The sequence below is a fragment of the Cryptomeria japonica genome, chromosome 9 (genome assembly GCF_030272615.1).
Source record: "Cryptomeria japonica chromosome 9, Sugi_1.0, whole genome shotgun sequence".
Lineage (NCBI taxonomy): Eukaryota > Viridiplantae > Streptophyta > Pinopsida > Cupressales > Cupressaceae > Cryptomeria > Cryptomeria japonica.
In genome coordinates, this window is record NC_081413.1 from 508266821 (window position 1) to 508292820 (window position 26000).

General features: G+C 36.3%; 1 protein-coding gene across 1 annotated transcript in view; it reads right to left on the reverse strand.

The window, feature by feature from the left end:
* Positions 1 to 422: 422 nt before the first annotated feature.
* LOC131046911 (uncharacterized) overlaps positions 423 to 26000 on the reverse strand; it is a 46133-nt gene continuing 20555 nt past the window's right edge. The window contains exons 3-6 of the mRNA XM_057980744.2: positions 4751 to 4842; positions 4232 to 4490; positions 3740 to 3883; positions 423 to 855 (exon numbers count right to left, since the gene is read on the reverse strand). Coding sequence (XP_057836727.2) covers positions 745 to 855; positions 3740 to 3883; positions 4232 to 4490; positions 4751 to 4842 — 606 coding nt within the window. The 3' untranslated portion in view covers positions 423 to 744. The remainder of the gene's footprint in view (positions 856 to 3739; positions 3884 to 4231; positions 4491 to 4750; positions 4843 to 26000) is intronic.

Sequence of the window (26000 nt, forward strand, 5' to 3'; positions counted from 1 at the left end):
TATTTCACCGACCATGGGAGAATTTTGTGAAGAATGCCATAATTTTAATATTTCACCGACTACGAGAGAATTTTATAACTGCCAGTATTCCAAAAGGGATTTTGTTGGGCTTATATACCCTCATCGTAGAATTAAGCATGGTCGGTATATACAGAACAAAAAATGGTTGAACCAAAAAAAGATCAAATATAAGCATAGAAAAGAAAGCAGTCACATAAAAACATCAGGAATGGGCATAGAGACGCTTTCAAATCAGGGTACATTAGTAATGAATAAGAATTGGACCATATTACATACATATAATCGCCATGACATGTGGGTATCCTGTCCTTGTCCCTATAATGAATTTAGATGACTATGGTCTGTAGCTAACAGGCATAAGAAGACATCAAGGAAAGTAAATAAAGAATTGAGTGCAATGATCATTCAAACCAACCTAGTGATAACTGATTGAAAAAGAAGAGTAATTATGGGAACTGTGTGAATTTGTGTTGAACATTGACAACAACCTCAAATAGGACGTCCATTGAAACATGTGAGTTAAAAGAACGCTTATTTCGAGCCACCATCTTCTGTAGCTATTACGAATTCAACATGACATGCTATACAAATTTTTAGCATAGTGCCTTAGAGAAACTAAACAGTTATCTTTCTATACGATGCATGAAAAGTTTATTTCTCCAATGCGAATGACTTTTGCTGTCTAGTTATCTCTTTATTAATCTTTCCTTGTGACATCAAATCTTAAATCTTTGACCTGGCTACTTTGTCATCACCCAGTGAACTATCTTCAATGGAGATCATTACCTTACCCATAGCTTTTCTGTGGAAAACTGCGGCAAATGCAAGGTTTGCCTGCCATTTACACACAACATGGATTCTTCATCAAAAAGCTTACTGGGAGAAAATAATCAAGTAAAAGCGTTCTAAATGTACCTGAACAAATCAGTTCTATAAAACTAAATTTTGACAGGTATCATTGCAATACCATAAATTTGGCTTTTCCATTTTATTTGAAAATTCCTTTAATTATATTAATTAATAAATTCAAGGACTATCTAACTTTTAAGTTAAACAAATTAAAAGTTTCATTTAGAACAAAAAAATCAGCAATTCAAGAAATACAAGTGAGATAAAATAGAAAATAATTGAAAAGGATGTCACTTGAAGATCAACCCAAAACTATGCAGTTTAATTGCATTTAAAGCTAAGTCATCAAATATGATAGAACTTGTTCCAAGCTATAGCTCCTTTCATGTTCCATTACTATTTTGTTTAACAACTCAAAAAATGAAGCAGATTGGCAACCTTCAAGGCTGTACGCAGATTGGTCACTGAGGCATTGGCATATTGGCAAGACATGGTTTGCTCCTAAGGCTCGTTAGAAGCTCAAAAACTGAGGCAGTAGAAAATTAGAATAACATTTAGATAAAGTTAAGAAATCCCCTTTTACATGTGAAGTAAGGGAAGGTTACCAAACACCATCCGCATCTGGAATACTAATAGTCTGGGAGAAAAAATAACTCCTTTACCCCTTCTATTGTCCCACTGTTTGTTACTCTACACACATATCTCCAAATTACAGGACAATTCTTGGGAGTTAAATCAAATGCAATCGGCCATTGACAATACCAATGCAAACAACACAATAAAAAATTATAGGATCATAGCTAATTGTTTGGAAAGGGGGCCTTCCTTAGAGGAAAACATAAAAGGAAACCACTGTTTTGATCAGAAATTGAAAAGGTAAGGGCTTTAGATCTCAATTCACAGGTGTTGCCAACATGGAATTCTCTAGATCAATGCATGTGCTAGCAAGATTGACAATGTGGGGAATGAAACCATGACAAAATGACAAAAATCACATAGTACACAATGTGAGTCTTAGAGCACAAGAAAATCACACCAAAACTGCAATCAGGGGCCTTACAACAACCTACTTATAAACACTTGCATTTTTGTCTCTAAACTCCAATTGCTTATAAAACCGTCATATACATTGTTTGACCCAAAAAAAATCGGAATGAATATTAAAGCACACCATAGTTGCAGAAATCGGGAAACAATTTGGAATGCACTGCCACTGCCCCCTGCAGGGAAGACTCCCTGACATCACTGAGACAACCAGCAGATGCCTAGGTATCCCTAACTGTCCCTGAACAAATTTTCTCCATATCATGATAACCACTTTGATTTGTGTCACAGCTTTGAGCAGACAGACATGATGATGACATGTACAAATGGTTGACCTTGGAAGAAAGAAGGAATATTTACACAGTATTAGAGGCAAAACAGACTATTAAAAGTTTAAAACAGCTGTTACTGTTTTTGTTTACTTGAATGCATGCTCTCTTATCTTAACTTTAGGAAGTTGGTGATCAAATATTTCTTAATTTGTACATCACCAACACCAGAGTGAAAGAAGTAGTGAGTGTAGGGTAGTGGTGGATGTTATCAAGTATTCCTAAATGTATGTGAGTTTCTGCTTTGCTCACTGCTGTAAGGAGTTTCTAAAAATAGAAAAGAAAATGAATAAAATGATTCAAGAATGACAATATTCATGTCTTCAGTTGTGCACCCCTCTTAATTTAAATCAGTTAGTTCTCCTAGATTCAGCGTTACTTCTAAGAAGAACGAAGATTTGGTTAACAATAATAAGGATTTGGTGTCACATAGTGATAAAATTATGAACAATGGCATGTACCATGAAGGTCCGCATCGTCTCGAAGGCCTTAATTTGGGCTTGGTGGTGGGGGTTCTGCCCCTCAACCCTGCCTCTGCTCTAGTTTTCAAAATCAAAAACTCAAATTTGTTTTGGGCATAAGTTGTGTGGCTGTGTATGATGAGGATTTGGTGTTACATAGTGATAAAATTATGAAAAATGGCATGTGCCATGAAGGACCGTGTGGTTTTGAAAGGCCTTAATTTGCAGTTAGTAGTGAGAGCTCTACCCCTCAACACCACCTCTGCTCTATTTTTAAAAAGCAAAAAAATAAATTTATTTTGTGCGCATCGGCATGTGATTTATGTGTGTGTGTGTGTGTTTCCATTGCCCGACACTATCTCCCTGCCATCACCAAAACACATCCCCCTATTCCAAAACTGTAGAACACTGTTAATAACAGTACTGATGGTGCCCTTTAATAAATTCTGCATTCCTCTAAAGAATGGTTTCATAATTGCTAATGAAATTTTTTATGAGGGTATTAATAATAATTTATGCAGAACAAGAGACGAGTTTTTTTCAAACTTAATTGCAAAGTAGATCTTGAAATGGTCTTCAAACAAATTGAAGCCTGCAGCAGTTGGCTTTCTATTGGTATGGTGCCATTTTAATTCAATTGGGAATGAGAACCTATGGAAATTCTTTCCAAAGGCACTGGAGAAATCCCATGCATTATGAGGCTCATTTTGTGAATTCTCTAGATTCACATCATATGTATTTAAATTGATAAAAATAAAACTACTGAATTTCAAAATCTTAAACTAGTCCCTCAGTTACTTTCATAGAAGAACAAAGGCATGAAATATATTCCGATCTATTTTGAATTTGTAAAAATTGCATTAAAGAATCGTCTACGAAATGAGGAAATACATAAATGAAATTTGATTAGCACTGAGAAATTTCCAGAGGATGATAAAGCTAACCTTCCTATGAAGATCTTTCTACTTTCAAAAAAAAAAAAATATTATTCGAAGAGAGAAAGTTGACATTAAAGGCATAAAGATGGTTCAATACCTCTGACAACCTGTATGTATGAGATATATTTATGCGTATTAATCCCTTTGCTAGCCATGTGAGCAACTCTTGCATAGAATTTACATATACTTCTGGTTGATGAATTCTATAACTTCCCCAGTAAAGTCCATGCACTGTCCAGTTCTGAAACAAGATTAAAACTCAGCATGGCATCCACTAAATCTCAAGCAATAGCAATACCTGATATAAATATAATTATTTATTTGGATATATTCAAATAATCTTACATACTGAAATGCAAGAAATACACAAGCATGTCCTGGAAAATTTCTTGATATTATGACAGAGCATGGGTTAACAATAAATGAATCTAGTATATGAGAAATCACTTGAAAAAAATGTTTTGATTCAGTATATAAAAAAAAACAGGAATGGAATGAAAACAATCTGTCAATTCTAAAATAACAAACATTCAAATAAATTGTACAGTACATACTTGAAATTCTGCAAAGACATGGGATGTAATTCTACCTTTACAAGGGCAATATTTGCAGGAATAACAGGGATTTCTCCACTCGCAAATCCTATGACCAAAATCTTGGCTCCCCAATTCAAAAGCTTCAAGCTGTCTTTTAAAAGCTTACCTCCAACAGGATCATAGAGAACATCAACTCCCTTAAGATTTCTTGATTTAAGGAACTCCCGTACATTGGGAATTATACTACCAACAGTAGAGTCAACCACATGGTCAGCTCCTAATGACTTGAGAAGATGTTCCTTTTCGGGTCCCCTGAATTTTACACATTTTAAAACTGACCATCACATACCTCATACACATTAATGAACTTTCAGATGGCTTATTTCTCTGCAAATGGTTTATCAGGTGTTGCAAAATTTATAGACTTAACTTGAAACAAAGAAACATTCAGAATAAAAGCCTATAATGCCCTGTCTAATTAAGGGAGACCAATTTTACAGAGCAACAGAAAACAGCATCCACAAAATAGAAAGATGCAAAGTTGAGTCATGGATAATAGATCAATAACTTACCTTGCAACAGCAATTACAACTGCCCCACAAACCTTTCCAATCTGCACAGCTGACAATCCAACTCCACCTGCTGCTCCAAGGACAAGCAGAACCTGAATATCAACAACCATTAGCAGTAATACTGTCATATGACAAATATAAATAGGAAGGATTCAGAAATTCACCAAATAAAATTGATTATGCTTCAAGTTTCACGTATGTCTGAGTAGAAATCAATTAATAACATGCTTGGTAGAGCTGTTTGCGGCACAGTTACCATACCCAAAAAGTTCAGTAGGTACTATGTTATAAGGGGAAGCTTCACTAAAGTTCAGCATTTTGAGCAAAGTTTGGAAAGATAAAGGAAAATATTTTATTTTATATGTGATTGTACATCAGAGAATGATTGCAAATCAAAGCGTACTAAACCAGATAAAAAATTTGAAAAGAGATATCTTCAGTGCACATAACATTTCAGAGTTTGATTAAAAACTAACCTAAAATCCTTCACTTGACTTCTGTCGATGAATACAAAGTGAATCATAAAAAATAACCAGAATGGCCTCTTTACACTATACTTAGTTTCTAGAAACAACCCCTAGTTGTGAATGGATACTTTGGTTGCTTGCGGATGTTAATTTAATTTAATTTCAGCCTTTCTGTTATTGCTGTACATAAAAAGTTCCTTTCAGCTCATCATCTTAGTTGTTCCAAGAATAATCAGGATGCAAAGCCTCTCCCCTTATATATGGTAGCTCCCTCTATTTGCAAATTATTATTATGGAATTTGCATAAAAGATTGGGATATAACTGTGTACAGCATATGCAAGGATTTAGAGATATAGAGATAAAACCATTTCATATTTTATTTATTTGAAAATAACTAATTACTAACTAAAGGCATATTTTCATTTTAAATTTCCATTGATTCAATCCACTCGAAGAGATGGTGCAGGGTGAAAGTTTGGGAGCAAAGATTCCCAACACTTGTTTTTTTGAATTTTGCTAGGCGGATTAATGGAGCACTTTGTTAGGCAAATGGCTCTCCTTCCCTCAAGAAGAGGTGTCTGCAGCCCTGGCCTAGAGATCCCAATGTCTACCTACACCATTGTAATTCGGCTAAGCAATGGAAGGTATTAGAAAACAAAACAAAGGCTCTCCCCCTTTTTTGTGTGTATTTTCAGTTTTTGACAACATTCTAAAGTCAGAATTGTCAAATCAGCAATTGAATAGGAATCTAGGACTTTCTGAGATGGCAGTGATTAGTTCCAAATGTTCGTCACCAACCAAAGGAATAAATAATTGGCACCAAAATTGATTAGATCAAATAGGTGTATGATGAGGCCAAAGAAACCCAAATGTTCATCACCAACCACCATATATCACAAGGCATATTTTAAACATTGTCAAAACTAGAGCTGCTGAAGGTAAGTTAAATAATAAATATGTTTCAATTTAGTTAACTTTTTAATTTTGTTTTTGTTTTAAATTTTGTAAATTAAATTTTTTTTTTTTTAATTTTCAAACAGGTTGCTGAGACCCATTTTACCTTCAACACAATTGTGATGAGACGACTTGTGAAGGTTTGTGAGGCACTTTTTGACATGGTAATCAGCCCAAATTGGTCCATATGGAGGCAATCTAGCAATTACAAGGGCAGAAAAGGTTAAGCAAATGATTCTAGATGACATTGGTGGGATCATGTTGAGTATCTCTTCATTTTCACTGAGCCCATAGTGAGCATGATTTGTTATACCAACATGGATAGGCCTTGTTTGAATGAGGTATATGATGGCATCAACTCAATGAGTGAGAAGATGAAAGTCATCATAAATGCAAAAGAGCAGGATCCTAAAGAAAAATTCTTCAAAGAACTACACCAAATTATTGTATAGAGACGAAACAAAATGACCACTTCATTGCGTCTTCTTGCCTCTGCATTGGGTCCCAAATATTATAGTGCTCATCTCCTTTCTATTGCCACAAGAGTTCCCCATATAGAGATCCTGAAGTTGCTCAAGGGCACAAGGCAACAATTCACAAACTCTTCAACGATTGTGACATGTGGGATGCCATGAGGGCTGAGTTCATGAGTTTTGCATGCTGCAACGATTGTGGTCTTGATGCTCTTTGAGACAAGTATATGGTCAATGCACATAGTTGGTGGTACTTCCCATAGTTGAAAATTTGAAATACTCAGACTCCGCAAAAACTCAGCAAGGCCTGAAAATACAACTCAGTGAAAAATCGGAAAAAACTCTGCAACTTAAAAATCTACTTAAACTTCATTAGAAATGCATTTTTTTGTATAAATTCAATAAGGAGATGCATCCAATGAGTCAAATAAATGAGTACATAAAAGAAACAAGCAAAGTCTAGTTATATTTGATTGATTTAAATGCAAATTGGGTACAAAATCACATCCTCGTGTAGAATGTCGATGTCTAATAGTCTGAACAAAATGAAAATAGCAAATTGTCTTTATCAAACTAAAAGTAAACACTACATCAAAACAATTTACATCTTCCTCTTCCCAACTCTAGTAAAAACTAGGGGAGAGGTATCTCTAGTCTTAGGAGTCCGTTGTGGCTCTACCACCTCACTCGGCATGACAGGTTGTGACTCGACCTCCATCCTAGATATAGATGTTGTTGGCATTGGTAATGACTCCTCATCATCGTCAACCTCCTCATGCTCCTCAATGTCATCCAAGGTGAATCCAAATCCACCCCCCTCCTCCATTGCCTGCCTCTCCAAATCATAGATGTCATCATCGGTAAACAATGGAGGCTACTCTTGTGTTGCCCAATCAATGTAAGGATCTATATCATCCAAATCAATTGGACCTGTTGAGGCTGATGTTTCCTCTACCTTCCTTATGCGCAACCAAAGATTATATTGCACAAAGACAAGGTCACTGAGGCATTTCTAGGCTAATTTATTCCTCTTCTTCATGTGGATGGCCTCAAACAAGCTCCAATTCCGCTCACAACTGGATGCACTACAAGGTTGGCATAAGACACGAAGGGCAAATTTTTGCAGATTTGGGGCATTTCCACCCCATTTTCTCCACCAAGCTCTACAAAATAAAATATTGAAGAGTTAGAAAGAAAAGTCAAACATTTTATCAAATTATCAATAGTTTTTAGTTGTAAATAATTGTAACTTGTAAGATCAAGATCCATGTGAAAGACTCCAAATAGTAAAAATTATAGGGTGTTTGAGTGGTTCTTCCTCTCTTAGCCAAATCTGAAGAGAAGAGCTTACCCTTTTTTTATATAATCATCCAATTCAGCCACAATGCGGTCTCTCACCTCAACATCGGGTGTCATCCTCTGAATGCATGTAGTGAGGCCCTCCATAACCTCTCCACTAGGTTCTGAGAAGGAATCAGAGTGGAAAAAGCGAGGGTTGAGGAAGTATCTTGCTACATGGATAGGTTGGATAATTTCCCATATGGGATCAAATTTGAAGCATTTCCCTTTGTAATAATTTTTTATAGCCTCTTTAGCCCTATCCATGGCCTCATACAGATAGCCCATTGGTGTTTCTTCCCCATCTACCAAGCGGAGAACTCTAACCAAGGGCTCCAACACCCACAACTTAAAAATACAAAAAGATTAAAGTTACAAATAGACTTGAATTAAAAAGTTAATATTCAATTTGAATTTAAATTCAAACTTTTGAAGTTACCTTCACAATCTCTGACACTATTTGTGCAAATAGGTTGTCGAAGACTATGCAAGCAACAATTTCTCCTTCATGCTTCTTTGAATAGGTTGAGTCTAGCCATGCTTGACTCACAAACATTTGTTTCAAAGCCGTCAATGAACCAAGAATGCTTTCCAACATTAAGAAAATCGTTGCAAACCTTGTAAAACCTTATCTTACCAAATCTTTCCCTTTTGTTTGCTCTCTCATCAAGTTAAGAACCCAAGGGTGATTGTAGATATATTTTGTGATCTTCCTTGCATCCTCTACAACTAGTGTCACCCAATCAAGTTTGCTTATGTCCTCCAAAAGAAAGTCAAAGACATGTGCTGCACAAGGTATTTAAAAAAGTGTGGGGTGTCTATCTTGGAAGATTCTACTAGCCACCACATATGTTGTTGCATTATCAATTATGATTTGCACCACATTTTCAATTCCAACCTCTGTGACTACTCGCTCCAACATTCGAGAATTTTTTTTTGCATTTTCACTACATTGGAGGCATCCAATGATTTCAAGAAAACCAGATTATTTTTGCAAGAAACCAAAAAAAATTATGGTGCACTTTTTCCCATCCATCTACCCATCAGAAAGAATAGTGCAGCCATATTTTTTCCAATCATTTTTTTGCTCTCCCAACACTTTTTTTGCCCTCTCAATTGCATTCATGAGCAATCTACAAGTACAAAGTGAAATTGAGTACACAATTTTAATTTTTAAAGAAAAAATAGCTTGAATTCAAAAAAATTTAAAAACTCAACATAATTTATCAAAAAATTTAAATCAACTAAACTAAGTTACCAACCTCCCACTCAAGTCTGCAAGAGAGGGCGCCTTGTAACCTTGTACTATACCTATCAATGCGATAACCAAATTAAACCAATATTTGCATGCTCATGTGCCTCCCTATTCCACCCAATTGCCTCCAATTATGGTTGTGCTCCAAGTGTGTTCCTGTGCACAAAATAATTATCTATAGGAGTCGACGATGATGGTGCTATTATTGTTGATGCTCTACTAGAAGCAACTGAAGCGGTGCTCGTGGTGGTGGTGGATTTGCAGATACATGGCCACGAAGAGAACCCACTATGCTCTGAAGTTCTTGTTCTTTTGCTTCAAGGTTGATTGAAGCACCTTGAGAAGCAGCTATAGTTGCTTGCATGGCTAGCTTTGACCTCTCCCTTTGCAATTTTCTCTCTTCTGCAACTACGAGCATGGAATCCATCTCTCTTTTTATTTCTTCAATGGTGTTAGGACAGCCCCTACCATCATGCTTACTAATGCTTGCAAGGTGGTATTTGAGGTGGTTTGTGCCTCCATGAAATATTCTTTCACATTTTATGCAAAAAAACCCAACCAGGTTCCGATCCTTGATAAGCAGACTTCCAAGAAGGGTCTCTAGCTCCTTTAGGACAAGTGCCTACAAATGATGGTGGAGGCACCGACCTTGAACCTAATGCTTTGGTTTCTCTATTTGCCATTATATATCAACCTACACATACAAATACCAAGCACAAGTTGTTAATATTTTAATAAAAAAATTAACAAACAAACTAAATTATTTTAAATGATTATAGATTAGATGAAATCAGTAAAAATTTAATCTAATGATTCTAATCTAAGATTCTAAACATTTTCTTAAAAAAAAAGAGTCAAACTATAAAACATAGGTAGGGTTTGAAAATTTGAAAAATTGTGAAAACAATGAAAAAATTAGCAAAAAATTGTAAAAAATGGTGGAAAATCTTGTTGTTTGCAATCTAAATCTGATTTAGAGTGTAATATTCCTGAGATATCTTCACAAGACTTAATTCAATTCTATACTTGACTTTACTGTTGTGCATATATTAGATCCTAGATTTGACATAGAAGTATTTGATAAAAATATGGATAGAGAAACGTACTAGAAACTAGATTCTTCTAGAACAATATGGGCTTGCCTCAACAACAATACATCAACAATTTTCTTCAATGTTTACTCTCGAACAGTTTACAATGCAATCATTTGATTATTTAAAAAACAACAGAAAAATAAAACCCTTTCAAGTGACTTAGAAACAGGAAGGAAATAGATGAATGCCTGTAGCTGAAAATTGCCTACTACGGCCCAGCAAGGAAACGATATAGTGCCTTGACAATCGATGTCTACGAAACGATTCCCAGCGTTGTAAATCGCTAGAATCGAAAGATAGTCATTCCTCAAATGATTAGTCATTAGACGTCCTCCTGTTCTTAGCGTCCCTTCTGAAGCTCCTCCCGATAGTTCCAGATATGAATCGATTTGTCAATCCTTCAATAATATATGACAGTTCTTCAAAGCTTCAACAAACACCTGGCATTACTTGGCAATGTAAATCTTCTCCTACAATCACAAGCTCAGGTGGAAATATCGTCTCTGGCAGAGATGGATATCGCATATGTTCACAGCACCAATGACAACAATCCAAATAAGAAAACTCTCGACAAATATTTTCCCTTCCTCAACATCAATCATTAGAAATATTTCCGGAAGTCCCATAACCTCAAGCGCCAAGTCTCATCTCTACCACAATAACTAAGAACACACAAAAATGCTCGACCTCCAAATTATTATTTCCACAGTGAATATGAAGGGCTCTCAACAATTACAGAGGTTTCATAGCAAGTATTAATATTGGCGATTAATACCTTAGGCAGCCATCACTCATTGTGGCAGATTATTATCTCACAAAAAATATAAATCTTCATAGTAGACACAACAACCATATTTAATTTCCAACAGCTTCCTTAAAACAATATAATATTCAGAATATAGAAACCTTATTTTTCTGATGGGAAATAGAAACATATATTTTTATTTTTGAAACAGCCTTTCAGATCTTACAAATTTGTCTTCGGAAGAAGACTTCACAAATTGGCACGTGTAGACTTCGTCCCAAATCCACTCCTAGGAAGAGTCAAGTTTCCATCCAATCCTTCTAATCAACTGAAGGCTTTTGTCTCCAAAAATCATCCAACGTTTATCAAACCAAAAGCATCATATCAAGCATGCCTTCCTTCTTCAATTCAGCCTCCTTATAAAAAACTCCAAGAAGCATCTGGAACATTGGGCCGACTTGGCCAACTAAAATATTAATTACATTTTTGGAGAACTTTATTTAATAAAATGACATATAATAATATTTAATTATTTAATTAAATTAATTAATATTAAGTCATCATTTGAATATTTTATTTATTTTTTTGACAACTTAATAAAAATCGATTTAATTAACTCACTTTAAAAAATTGGGGACATTACATAGAGTGTTAATGGCATTGATGTTTTTTGTTAAACCTAGAAGTAGCAAAACAAACCAGAATGTTAAAATGAAAAAGCATAAGAAAATCAAAAACCCTACTTGGAAATTCAATTTTCTCTTCAAATTCACACCAAATCCTCTTAAAATCTCCAATATTTAGCTCCAATTAGCTACAATCACCATGCAAACACTTCCCAAACACATCCCAAGCACTAGAGGAGCAAATAGAAGCCAAAAAAAACGAAATAAAGTTGAGTTTTGACGTCTCAGGGCTTTTATGCAACTGCGGCTGAGTTTTTCTTTTTGGTAGACTCGGCGAGTTTTGGGAAAAAAGCCACCAAAAACCCTGTGAGTTCTTGTACAAGTTAAACTCGCCATTACTCGTAGGCAAAAAAAAACTCGCAAGTTTTTTGAAAACTAGTCAAGTTTTTGGCGAGTCTTGCATCTTTGGTACTTCCATGGTGAAACATACACGCACCTACAACCTCTTGCAATCAAAATTTTATTGCAAGTTTTATGAAAAAAAAACATTAATCTTTTTAAGTTTTATTTATATTTTTTAATTTTGTAGCTTTTAACTCTCTAATTTTGTCTTAATAGGTTGCTAGTTCATCTAGATCTAAGAGGAATTGGAGCACATACTCCTTGATCCACTCAATAAAGTGCAATAGACTACACTCAAAAAAGGTAGAGGACTTGGTGTATGTGCATTCAAACTTGCAGCTCTTTACAAAAAACTGTCTACAAACAAGGGAAGACAAAGAAGTGAGATATTCAGCCAAAGAGTATAGACTTGGATGCTTCCACTACCCACTTTGCTGCACTTGATGTTGATGATGACCATAAGTCAACTAGTGAGCTTGAGAATGCTAGTGGTAGTGGTCGTGCTAGTGCCAGTGGCACTATTTGCAGTTCTTCTAATTTACCATAGCATAGATCATCTAACATGGATTATGATGATGATATGTTTAATGACCCATATGATATATGATCAATGATGACTTATTGTAGACACTTGACATTATTAATTTTTAACTTTAAAGTTTAATAAATATCATGACATTCAAGTTTGACTAATATTTGACTATAAATATGGTGGTGTATTTTGAACTTAACTACTGCTGCAAATATGTATATATTTCTGACTTTTATATGTTTTTGTATGGATGAACCCAACCCAAACCCAACCCCCAAAACAATTTTGAGCAAACACACAAACCAAACCTTTGAACCTGAACCCGAACCAGTAACTTAGAAAATATGCGTAAGAAAGAGAGAAGGCTCAATTAGAACTAGACTCCAAAGAATCTCCAGCATTGGTTAGAAAGACTCATAACTCGTTCATTTGGCAGGTCCAACAAATACTCAGCCCATGCTTGAATCCAAAATTTAAACACCAACTTCTCCTCGAGTAGGACATTGAGGAGGCAAGCAAATTTGCTACCCTTCACTTCGGAGGACTTGCTCATGAATGCTGGTACCATGTCCTAATCACTCAAAGCCATAGTCTTATCACTACATATGAAATGTTCAAAAGGCAAGGTCTGAAGATCCATTTTAGAGAGCTCTCGTTGTTGGTATAATAGATAAATATGTGGCAGATTTCTACAAGATTATCATAATGCTACCTAAAGTTCAAAAGAAAAAAAAGAATCACTTTACTCTTTACTAAAGGTTTATTGTAATGTCCCCAAATTACAGTTTTTTTTACTATTTTTTTTGTATTTTCTGAATTTTCTGAGTAATGAACAATTGAAATAGTGGACTAGAAACAAAATAAAGCGCTGGTAGCTACTGTAGATGACTAAAATTGATTATTAATTTATTTCAAACTTACACTTTCAAAGAACAAAAAATACAAAACCTTTATGAAGGAATTTTGTCAAATTTGAAAATTGTACTTGATAATAAATGTATGACAAACAGTATTTGACATCACTCAAACTCCCAGAACTGATATTTGTTCAAATGCACAAGTAAAAAATGATCTAATAATGCTGGAAACAATATTTATGAATTGCAAATTATCCAATCTTTTTACAAAAAGGGCAGAATATCCTTAAAACTGAATTTGTACAGCCAAAGAACCTGTACAGCCTGCTGCGCAGATGTTCAAAAGCTGTGGCAGGGCTGATGTGAAAGTTTGGTGGTTGGAAAATGTTGCCAAAGGGCCATGCCATCCTACAAATGCTTCTCCAATACAGATCACCCCAGTTAGTTGGTCCAATGCTGATCGCCCTCAATGGGTATGCCGGAAAAATTTATTAAATATGCCAATTGTCATCCAAGGTGTCAACATGTTTGTAGATCACCCTTCTACGAATGTCCAGAATTCACCAAGATGTAGATTGCCTTCCTAGAATGGTCATGAATAAGGTAACTTGCTGGTTGCCCTCAATAAAATGTCAAAATGATGATCATAAGGCTGGTTGCCTCTCCTTAGATATGATTCAGCCTTCGAGGGTTTGGTGCAACTGCCTCCAAATTACAAAACAGTGATGCCAAACAGCAGCAAATTACGTATAAACCCCCTAAGTTCTGCAACAAACAACTATGATGTCTTCCCCAAGTGTAGCACTCAAGTTTGTTGCTAGCTATGATGATGATCAGCACCTTCAAAAGATTTGAAGTTCAACAATCCAAATGATTTGCTTGGAAAAGTCACTCACCAAAACCTCCAAAAATAGAAATCCAAGAATGTTTTAGTTCTCAAATATTTTTGAGAACCAAGGATTTTAGTCCTCGGATGAGTTGAATGAACACACTGGTCAATCCAGAAAGTGAACAAAATGCCAAAATGAATACTAGGGGCAATGATTAATAATTTTCAAAATATTTAATAGATACTTTTACTATAATAACTGTTTAAAAACACTTTTAATTAAATAAAATTATATTATAATATGTTAACCCTAAAATATAAAATTGTGAAGCCCAAGTTAAAATAATACTAGCATACTTATCTTCAAAAAAGCATATCTAGAAGACACCAAGAGGATATCATTCACACGCACCTATTTAATAAAGTTACAACTCTAATAAAAAACAGGTGCCTTAAGAATGATATCTCCCAGTATCTTTTTGTCACAACCCATTCTAGGCTAATAAGTTTTAGATTTACTTATTTTGCTAGACATTGATATTATTGATGACATCATTTATATTTGACATTATGATGCTTGACGACATTATTTGAATGTGATGCTATTTGGTATTATTGATGGCATTTTAATTTAATGTTAATTATGTGATGATGCTAATGAATTTTATTATTGATCTGACGTTTTCGTCGAGTGTGAGGTGGATGTAGGTTCGATCGTCGAAGACGGACATATGACCAAGGAAGGGTCTCCTAGCTTGTCGAAAGCAACCCAGGGAATGTAAACCTATGCATACACACATAAATAATAATAATTAAATAAATTAATTTAAATATTGAAACCAAATTAAAACTTTGTAAATAAATGAAGAGATTATAAAATTAAATTTGAATTTAATTAATTTTGAAAATTAAAAATATTAAATTAAGCATGTTTGAAATTAAACATAAGTCCCTGTATTTGCATAAGTTTTGCTTTCTTAACTGGCTAACCCAATTCAGTTTTCCTCACTTCAACTCCCCATTCACCCCAGTCTTCCAGCAATTGAGATCCATGAATCTTGGATCAAATTCTCAACCAAGCCAAGTTTAAAATCAATCCAAGTTAATGCAATTAAACAGACAGGAGAAAAAACTATTGGAAATTTGGGTGAATTTTGGACGCCTGCAGGGAGATTGGAAATCGAACTGCCAGAAGAATCCGCCCATCCTCCTCTCCTCTCCACATTTTTGGCAGGGTTGGCATTTGATTTTCCTTGAAAAATCGATTTAGCAAGTTGGCAGAGTAAAATCGATTCCTATGAGGGCAAGTTAGTAAAAAGTGTTATTTTATGGCATAGAGCATATCGCCTCATTTCATCACTGCATATTTACAAGGTAATGTTTATTGTTTTTTTTTCTAGCTGACTGTACCCATCATACCATTCTCTCCTGCTATATTTATTTGAATTTGGATTTTATATAAATCGTTTGGGGTACGATTTGATCAGGAGGCTAACCATCTTATTCTATGCAAGCCGATCTCCCTCTTCTCACTATGTTTTACTGAATATGACTGTTTTTCCATTGCATTTTTTTTGTAATCGTTGACTATCTGTGCTAGCATCGAATTTGATCATTTGCTTTGCTGGAAATGTTTTCTTTACTCCCAAAGGGAGCCCAGTCGATACTTTCATGAGCATAGTCAATTTTATAGGGTAAAATGACACTTGATTTCCTTAATCTTTCCTAAACTTTGACTGCCGATTTGCTATTGAGAATTGGCTAGGGGAGGATTTGAATTGTCCTTGCATTTTATAGTTCCCTGTCAGCTGGAGGAAGTGGCTCTTTATTGTTGAATTACTCCTCTTTTCCTGCATTTTATTTCTGAAATTTTCTTTTATTAATTGCTGAGCATTCACCATGATGAACACGATCTGATTTTTGTCAAAATTCCGGCTGAGATCTTTGAATGTTTATTTTTATTTTGAGCCAGTCGACTCTAACCTGCAGATTGAGATGGTTCAGATTTATCAGTAAATGTGATACTATGAAACTTAGTTTTTAATCAGTATTAATCCTTCCATATAACTCAATTCTTTGGAGTATTTAGGAAATTAAATTCCACAAATGAGTATGAGTAAGGAAGAAATATTGAAAGCGAAATAATATCTTATTACAAATAAAACTAACTGGGAAGGGTAGTTATATCTCTTTTTACTGTCTATGATGGATGTCATTGGAAAGATGTCCTTGTTTATGGGATAAAACAGGGAAGGGTGTTTTCACCTACCCCAATAGGGTTAATTGGCCAATAATTAATTTTCTCCCTGCCATAACACATGTAGCTAAGTTCAACAGTTTTGTTGTTAGATACTACATGCATGCCCAGGTTCCATTCCCGATAGTTGATTCCGGTTTGCTAGGATACTCCGTCGTGAGGGACAGGAGCTTATCATGAGCACCGGGAAGCGTAAGCTTCATTTGGTTGGGCGGATAAAATGTCTGGGTTATATGTCCGTCTTCCAGTTTGTAGATGGAGGTGAGTCCGATGGCAATGGAGATGCTACATCCGGAGACAGAGATTCATATTATGACATTGTAAAATCCTATGCATTGATGTATATTGTATTATTGTTTCACTGTAATAGACCAATGAGGTCTCATGATTATAGGCTCAGTAAGCCATGAAAGAAAATGACCTATGAGGTCCAATGATGTACAATGCAACAGGAGGTCGCCATGTGAGATGTAACTAACCGAAAAGTAAGGAAAACTACTAACCCACTAACCTACTAACATGTGTCCTACGTGTGCATGACTCGTGGTTTATGTGTTTCCATGCTTAGTTTTCTATCCTTCATTTCATGAATGCTTGGTTATGTTGATGTTTACTTAAGTTTTCTAAGTTTACTTTAATCATATGCATGAATCATTGCCTATGTGTTTCTTTGATTAGTTTTTCTATCATTTCATTTACGAATTTAAGTTTGATAGTTATCCTTATTCATATGCACATTAATTTTAATTCGTAATAGTTGTTAGATTGACATAGAATTTCGTAGTTTTCATGCACATTAACGTTTGGTTATCATTAAATTACCTAATTAATTGGTTGAAATATTTATCCATTTTGTCATGATATTTCCTATTCCTTCATACTTGTTAACTTATAGTTCTTACTTTATGTTGAATGTTAAATTTTTTAAATGGCAATTTATTATTCATTTGTGATAAATGTATGTAGACTCTAATAAATGCATGTTAGATTTTAATTATGTTAGTTATTCTAAGGTTAGGCCTAGCGGGTCCTTACACTTTTACATAGATTTTTCTAAAGATAGATATGTTAGTATAGATATATTAAATACATCTATTTAAAAATCATTGAGAGACATCAAAGTTATTGCATGGAGTTTTCTAATTGAAATCTTATCACTCAAATGAATTGCTGCAAAGGACCAACAAAGTGATGACTATCATAACAATGAGGATGACAACAAATTTAAACATTCATAAAAAAAATGAATTTTTATTTTGTTGAAGACATTACAAATGTAAGCCAATATTTGAACTTTTAGACTTTCAAGAGTATTGTGATATATCAAAACTATTGACTCCTCCCAAATACTCACTAGTCACTTCATCATTTTTTTGAATTTCTATATAGATTTATACATTTCAAATATTACAGGTAAATTTTTAATCTTATGCAATTCACCATATGTTTCTAACACACCTATTAGTGTTGCTTTATTTGTTTAAAAGTTAGATTATTTTACTTTAGAATTACTTAAAAATTATTTTATTTTATTTGCATATATTTGGAAGACAATATTTAGGCATTATTTAAAAGTCAATAATTACATAGTGAAAAAAAAAATTAAAACACTTAAATTAAATAACTTTAATAATTTATTTGATTACTATTTTTACTATTCTATATTTTCCAGGGAAACTTGGGGACTCATCCTTGGCAGTTTTAAGCACGTCCCCATTTCCAATACGTTTTGAGGATAGGGGGACACCTAGGGGATTGTTTGCTGCTATATCTAATAAATTAAATACAAGACAATAATATACATGACAATGCATACCACACACAGCAGTAAAATATATCTTTATTCGCACATGCAATTCTTACAGAGAAGAAGACCAGAGATGATCAGCCAAGGATTACAATTCGCCCAACTATACCATACTATCTTCCTTGGCGGTACACAACATAATTTAAAGGACCTGACAGTTGCCGAGAGGAACACAACCATCAACCAATTAATACATTGGTAGACAACAAATATTATTAAATATAATAATAGGCATTTAATGTCGACTACATCATCCCCCCCAAAAGAAAAAGTTGTCTTCCAGATGACAAGTAAACATCAAGTAATATTTGGAAAGACTAATGATAGACAATGACTTGGACCAGGCGACCCCAACTTGTAGCGTACCTACCAAATCAAATGAGGGTTTGGGGCAATGCCCACAACAAGGATCTGGAGGCAATACCCACAATAGGGGTCTAGAGGCAGCGACCCCAACGGGGTCAAGGGGCAGCGCCCCTTGTGGGGTCGAGGGGCAGCGCATGATTATTGAGGATTTTTAAGATGCCAAAAACATTGTTGATGAAGCCAGAAAATGGAGATTTCACAGTGTTTAACCAGCATTGTTGACTATACGACTCTCTCTGCCTATACGACTTGCCAAGCTATCTCCTATACTGAGCCCGTACGACCTAATGCAAACTACCTTCACATACAGCTTTTGCTTGCCCATACAACCTTCTTATTCCCTTGTGTATGGTTCCACTTGATCCTTTGTACAGCTTGGTGTCTTCCATTTTTGCACCCACGTACGGCTTAATGTTCCCAACGGCCTATTTCCAGGCTTACTTCATATGGCATATTGATTTCATTTGTACAGTATGCTCCTTTCTTGTCCTCTATAAAACCTATTTGGTATCCCATACGATGTCCTCACAACCTCGTACGGCTGCTATGTTCTTCCTTGTTCTCCACGTCCTTTTCATACGACCTTTTGCGAACTAACCCCACATACGCTTTTTGCTTCCTTCCATACAGACTTCTTCAATCAATCTTCCTCCTACAGATTTTCTCCCTTCTAAAACCGTACGTGCTTCTCCAATCACCGTACAAACTCCTCATATGGATTTTGATTCCTCTAGACACCGTAAATGCATCTTCAATTGTTGTATGGACCCCTTGTACGGATTTATTTCTTCCTACCATCGTACAAACTTCTTTGGATGCCATAAAAACTCCTTGTACGATTCCACTCGTACGAACTTCTCTTCTTGTACAATGTATTGATGAAGCAGTTGTTGTGCCCATACATGTTGACGTACGTCGTTGTTGTGCTTGTATGGTGAATTTGGCACAACCCCTTTCCTGCATTCCGTACAGAGTACAATAATAGCCTCATGGCCAATCTTCGTGCTCTCTATACGATGTATCGACTTCCTACGCAATGTTCTTGTCTTTGCCTGTATGGTTCCTTCTGTTTATTTTTCTCTCTGTTCCATATTTTTTGGCAATAGACTTTGGTACAATCTGACTCTGTACGGGTATGATTTCCTTTCATACAGGCTCCCTTGTTCGTACCACCTCTATTCTTCTTTTGTGGGCTTTTCACTTCTACTTTCCATCTCCGTACTACCAAATGTATCATCCATAATTTTAAATGCTTTCATCCGTTGCTCTTCACCAAGAGTTGTAGCTTCCAAAAAATTACATGTTGGCGAAAATACCTTGTAGTCCTCCATCTTTAGAGAAATCTTCCAATTCGAGCACCCCTTCATCATTAGGTTCCATCGTTTTCTGTCCTCCATCCCCAAATCTCCACCCTCGGACTCTGAGTCGAAGGATGTCAATTCTTCACTCACTACCTAGTTCCTCAAGTCAATGACGTGCTTCCTCCCATCACTCTCGATCAAGAGTGCATTCCACTTCCAATTATGATTTACCTTAGCAATAATCAACCATCCTCTTCCAAGGAGTGTGTCGTACGCCTTCTTCTACAATGGGATGACAACAAAGTCCAAGAAAAATTGTTGTGTCCCAATCATTACTTTTTGTGCCATCCAACGGCTCAATGTCGTGCTAGTCGACACCTACCAAGTGGAAGGTTGGCGACCAAAGTGTAGGCTTCCCTAGACATTTCCAAGTGTCCTCCGACAACACATTAACTCTCGAGCCCCATCGACGATGGTGTTTGCCAACTTTTGTACCATTATTTCCATCTCAACAACAACCGGCTTCCTCCCCATGCTCACCGTCAGCAACATTGGGTCACTGGCCTCACTCCCTTTGAGTGGTGGTTTTCCCATCAATTCCTCCTCTTGTGGCTTACATTGTTTCTGGATGATTGTATCATCACTAACTGTGTTGGCAATTGCCATTCTCAATTGCAGCATAGTTTGAAGAAGGTCTACCACCTTGAAGGGTATGGTTGTCTGTAGCACCTGTCAAACTATGTTCTTCTCTGACTCCCACAATGACGTACCTACAGTTCCATTGGAGGTTACTCATTCCTTCACCAACACTTGTTCTCCTTTGGCTCTAGCTTCTCAAAGTCGTTCCTTCTCCGTACAAGCATCCAAGTACATCGCCTTCTTCATCTATGCTCTCGTGATTGCCAGAATTGCTTCGTCTTGTTTCTTTACATCCAGCATATTAATGCCTTTTGCTTTGGGTAGTCGGTGTCTACATGATTCACGGGTCCACATCATTTGCACAATAGTTGTATGTTGTTTTTCTTATTCTGGCAGTCTCTCACAAAGTATCCCCATTCACTACATTGTCGGCACTATATGATAGGACGTCCTTTGGAGTCATAGTGTATTTGATTTCACCCTCGATAACTACCTGGCAATGCATTATGTGGTTCTGATGGAGTGGACTCTCCTTGTGTGAAGAGTACTTGTGTACTTCTAGTCTTCAAATTGATGGGCACTACATGATTGAATGCCCCAGAACTTGGCAAATCTCAAAAAACATATTTCTAGGACAATAACCTTTCGTGTGCCCCTTGCTTTTGCATTCAGTACACCATAATTCATTACTTTCCTTTATTAATTATTTTCTCGGCCTTCAATTCTTTCATCATTCTCAACATATCTTGTCGAAGGGCTCGTATGGTTTTGGATTCTTCGTCACTGCTACCTTCAGTGCTCTCGTCATCGTCAACCTTCCTCTTCCCTCGAGAGGAGGTTTTGTTTTCATTCTCAATGTCCATTGTCCGATTGTAAGCATCAATGTACGAGGACTGAGGCACTACTTTCATCTTCTTGCACAACGAGGGTATCAATCCATCAATGAACCACCTCTTCTTGAACCCGTCAGTTGGCTGGTTCTCCATCTTGTTCAATAATTCTTTGAGCCTACGGTTGTAAGCGCATACACTCTCATTTTTCCCTTGTTGGTATTATCGATTTCGATCACAATCTCGTTGTCATCCCTTATGAGTTTGAACTCCTCTTCGAATGCCTTCTTTAGTTCACTCAACTTGGCCTTGTCCTTAGCATCTAGGTCTGTGTATCAGTCAATATCAATTCCCCGAAGGGTGGAGGGAAATGCCTTCAACCAATAATCGTGGTCATCTTGGTCATTCGCCTCCCATATTTTTATACATGTCTTACAATGTCATACGAGATCCTATGATCTCTGATCCATCTCCTGTGAACTTCAGGAGTTTTTGCCTCTCCTGGGTATTCTGGTTGTGCAACATTGTCCTCGCTTGGAAGGTATTGCGTGTGTTCGACCAAATTGGACCGTCTTTCTCTCCATTAACTGATGCCTCTCTTGCACTCTGGGCCACACACGGGCTCTCTACGCGTCCACCTTTTGCGTCTTCCACACCTTGGTCACCTTTGTTTCTATTCTCTCTCCTCCCTAGAGTCTTCGGCTCAAGCCCCCCTATTCTCGGTTCCTCGACGAGGGGCAAGTTCATGCGAATTGGTTTCTTGCCTTTACTCCCTTGTGTTCGGACCTGGGTGGACTGATCTGACCACTATGTTCTGGTGCTTTCCCTGCACTCTCATCCACATGCACGTCCTCTACACATCTACCTCTAGCGACCCCAACACTCTGGGTACTTCCAGGTGTGCCGAACCTGGGTGGACTGTTCTAACCGCTACGTTCTGGTGCTTTCCTTGCACTCTCGGCCACGCGAGCGTCCTCTACACGTCCACCTCTAGCATCCCAACACTCCAGGTACTTCCAAGCTCTGACTTGTCCCTGTGCTCCCTTTGGCCGAGGGTCGGCAGATCACCTAATCGCTTGGTCTTGACCACCCTATGGCCTCTTCTCACCTTTATTGGGGTCTACGGGCATGAATCACTCAAGGCTGACCCGATTTCTTGTAAGGCAACAACACCAATATGTTTGTTGCTATATCTAATAAATTAAATACAAGACATAATAATATACATGACAATGCATACCAGACACAGCAATAAAACATATCTTTATTCACACATGCAATTATTACAGAGAAGAAGACCAGAGATGGTCGGCCAAGGATTACAATTCACCCGACTATACCATACTACCTTCCTTGGCGATACACGACATAATTTAAAGGACCCAACAATTGCTGAGAGGAACATAACCGTCAACCAACTGACACATTAACTACCCAAGAGTGACAACCCACTTAATACAACAATTAATACATTGGTAGATAACAAATATTATCAAATATAACGATAGGCACTTTATGCCGACTACAGGGATGTTCCCAAGTCATCCCCAAAAATGAGGAAATCACAAGAAATGTCTCCAAAATGGGGGAACAAGAAAGCACAACTCGATGAAACATGATATCAGTCTCGTAAAGCTCACTGTTGACTGAGAATAGTGGCTAGGGCACATAGGGCAACGATTTTATCTACAAACGTGCTACCACGAACAAAGGGTGGTTTTATTTGTGCAAGGTACGACACCACCAATAGAAGGAGAACAAAGGGTTTTATCTTTGTGAAAACCAAGGCAAACAGAAGGTTTTTATCTATGCATTTTGACTTTCACCAATGACATCGCAGCTCCAACACAGCCGCAACTCCAACATGACTCCAAGTAGGTCATGGCACCATTTCTTTAAGATTTTTTTAGGTTTTGTTTTTGTTTTTTGTATCCTATGAAAATTTTAAAATGTTTCTTTCAAGTTTTTTTGTTCTTTTATTCTATAAAAATATATTTTTTAAATGTATTTTGAATTTGAATATTGACTTAGATGTCAATAAAAAGTTTAAATATTTTTTTTATGGCAAGTTGTGAGATATGGACTCACTCCCATAAAACATATAAACCAAAATAGAACGATTCTTTAAACCCAAAAACAAAGAGCGAAAAAGACAGACAGAAGTACAAAGTCAAAAAGTAAAATAGAAATACACCAACTGAAGATCAGCATGACCCCTAAAGAAAACAACTTCAAGCAACTATGCAAGAGCTCAAAAGATCAACCTTTCTTTCGTTTCAGCTTGCTCCTGGTGAGGAGTGCATCCATTGTCCATTGAGTGCCATCCTCAATGGAATCCAAAGCTTCCATCCTCAACTTTTCAGATTCTGATTTCCTTCACCTTCGCTTGCTATTCTTGCCAAAGTTTGACTTGAAATCTTGCTTGCTGTTTGGGAAATGGGGCAGATTTCTGAACAAGCCAAAACATCAGCCTGGTCCAAAAGATGCTTGTGATCATCAGCAAGAGCCACCAACGCTCCTCCTTGTAGAAGCCAAAAAATAACTTGTTGATCAAAGCCAAAATGCTCTTGCTGCATAGGAACAACCGCGGCCACAGCAATGGGAGGGACAAGACTCTTAGGGCTATCTCCAATGACTGCTTGTAGAAGCCAAAAAATTATCTTGTCGATCAAAGCCAAAATGCTCTTGCTGCATAGGAACAACCGCGGCCACAGCAATGGGAGGGATCTCCAATGACTCCTCTCCGTAGGACCTAAGAAGCACTACTCCAGGAACACTCCATGATTCCTCCAAATTAAATCAGTATGAAGACTCTTTGTGGACCCATCTCTTAAGATTTAGGGCCCGAAGCCCATTAACAATTTTTGCATGACAACTAGCTATCTTGTGCCCTAGTTGATTGCACCCGAAGCAATGTTCTGGATGCCCCCCATAATTTATATATTGCAGCCAAGAGCCCAAAGAAGAGTTGATTCGAACCATGTGACGCAGCAGGTTGGAGATATCAACCAGGACACAAACTTGTCCAAAACAAATCTGCAATCCTCTGAACTGAGAAAGGAAACCAGGAAGAAACCATGATCTAGCAGCTCCACCTTAGGAGAAGACAGGCTGCCCCAATTACTCTTGCTCCAAGCTAAGAAATCGTCCACATAAATTCTCTTCCCAATAACTCTAAAAACCAAAGGCCATGATATATCTGAAGAAACCTTCGCAATACAATCATCTGAAATATTGAAGTCCACAGGTTCAAATGACATATTCACCTTTGTGTCGCCCAAAAACAAGGAAGAGCCAAAATCTAAAGACAGTGGAGGTGAGGAGAATCAAGAACAGAGGAAATGTTTTCCCCCGATAGCACAGAGGGAGACATGCCCTATGCAACAATCCCTAAATTTGCCACTGCATTGGTCTTCAGAATCTGCATTTTGCAAAACTCAATGCATGCATGAAACAACAAGTTAAAAGAATTCTTGCATAGCCAGAAATTTTGTTTGGCAATTTCCTTTGTCCCCAACGGAGGCAAAGGAGAATCACTAAGTCCTTGACCAGGGAGGCCTTCACTCCCGTGAAAGACCCACATTGGAGAATCAAAGCCAGGACTCCTAGACAAAACCCAAACATTGACCTCTGGCAAAGACTTGCGTATTGTCTTTCCCTGAAACGAATCCTTCTGTGCAAATCTTGGATCAGCATTCGCATCCTTTTTTGCCTTCAGCACGCTTGCCTCCAACCCATCACCTGTCATGCCTATCTACTCCTAGTGTACATCTGCTTTTTGCGCTCACATCCTCCTTCACTAATAAACATTATTTTACTTGTATTAAATTTTTGTTAAAAATTAATATCTAATTATAAAAATTTTAATTGAGGATCTTTCTCCTTTGGAAAATAATAGTTAATTAATATGTTTTTCAAATAGTTTTCAATTAAATCCAAGTATAAACAAAAAAAGAAATATATTAATTTTTTTAATTTTAACTTTAAAGTGCAAATAAAAAGATAAAATAGAAATATATTAATTTTTTATTTTTTAATTTATAATGCAAAATGGACAATAAAATTTTTCAACTTTATTATTAAAATATAAAATTAAAGATAAAATAAAAAAATATTAACTTTTTATTTTTAACTTTAAAATGCAAAAATTTATTTTTTTTAAAATCATTCTTTTATTTTCAACTTTAAAGACAATTTAAAAAATTTTGTTTTATTTTAACCATATTTGTTTATTTTTAATAAAATAGAATTTTGTATTTTTTATTTAGTTTTTAAAATTAAAAATAAAATAAAAATTATATATTGTCTTTTTTGTTTTTTTATTTAAATTTGGTTATTCTTTTAAATATTAAATACTATTTTTCCTTTGAAACATGCAAATTGTAATTTAATGGCTCTAAAAATATCAACTTTTGAGGCATGGAAACATTTGACCCACGACGTTGCTAATCTCAAATGCAACTTGTGTTAGAAACCT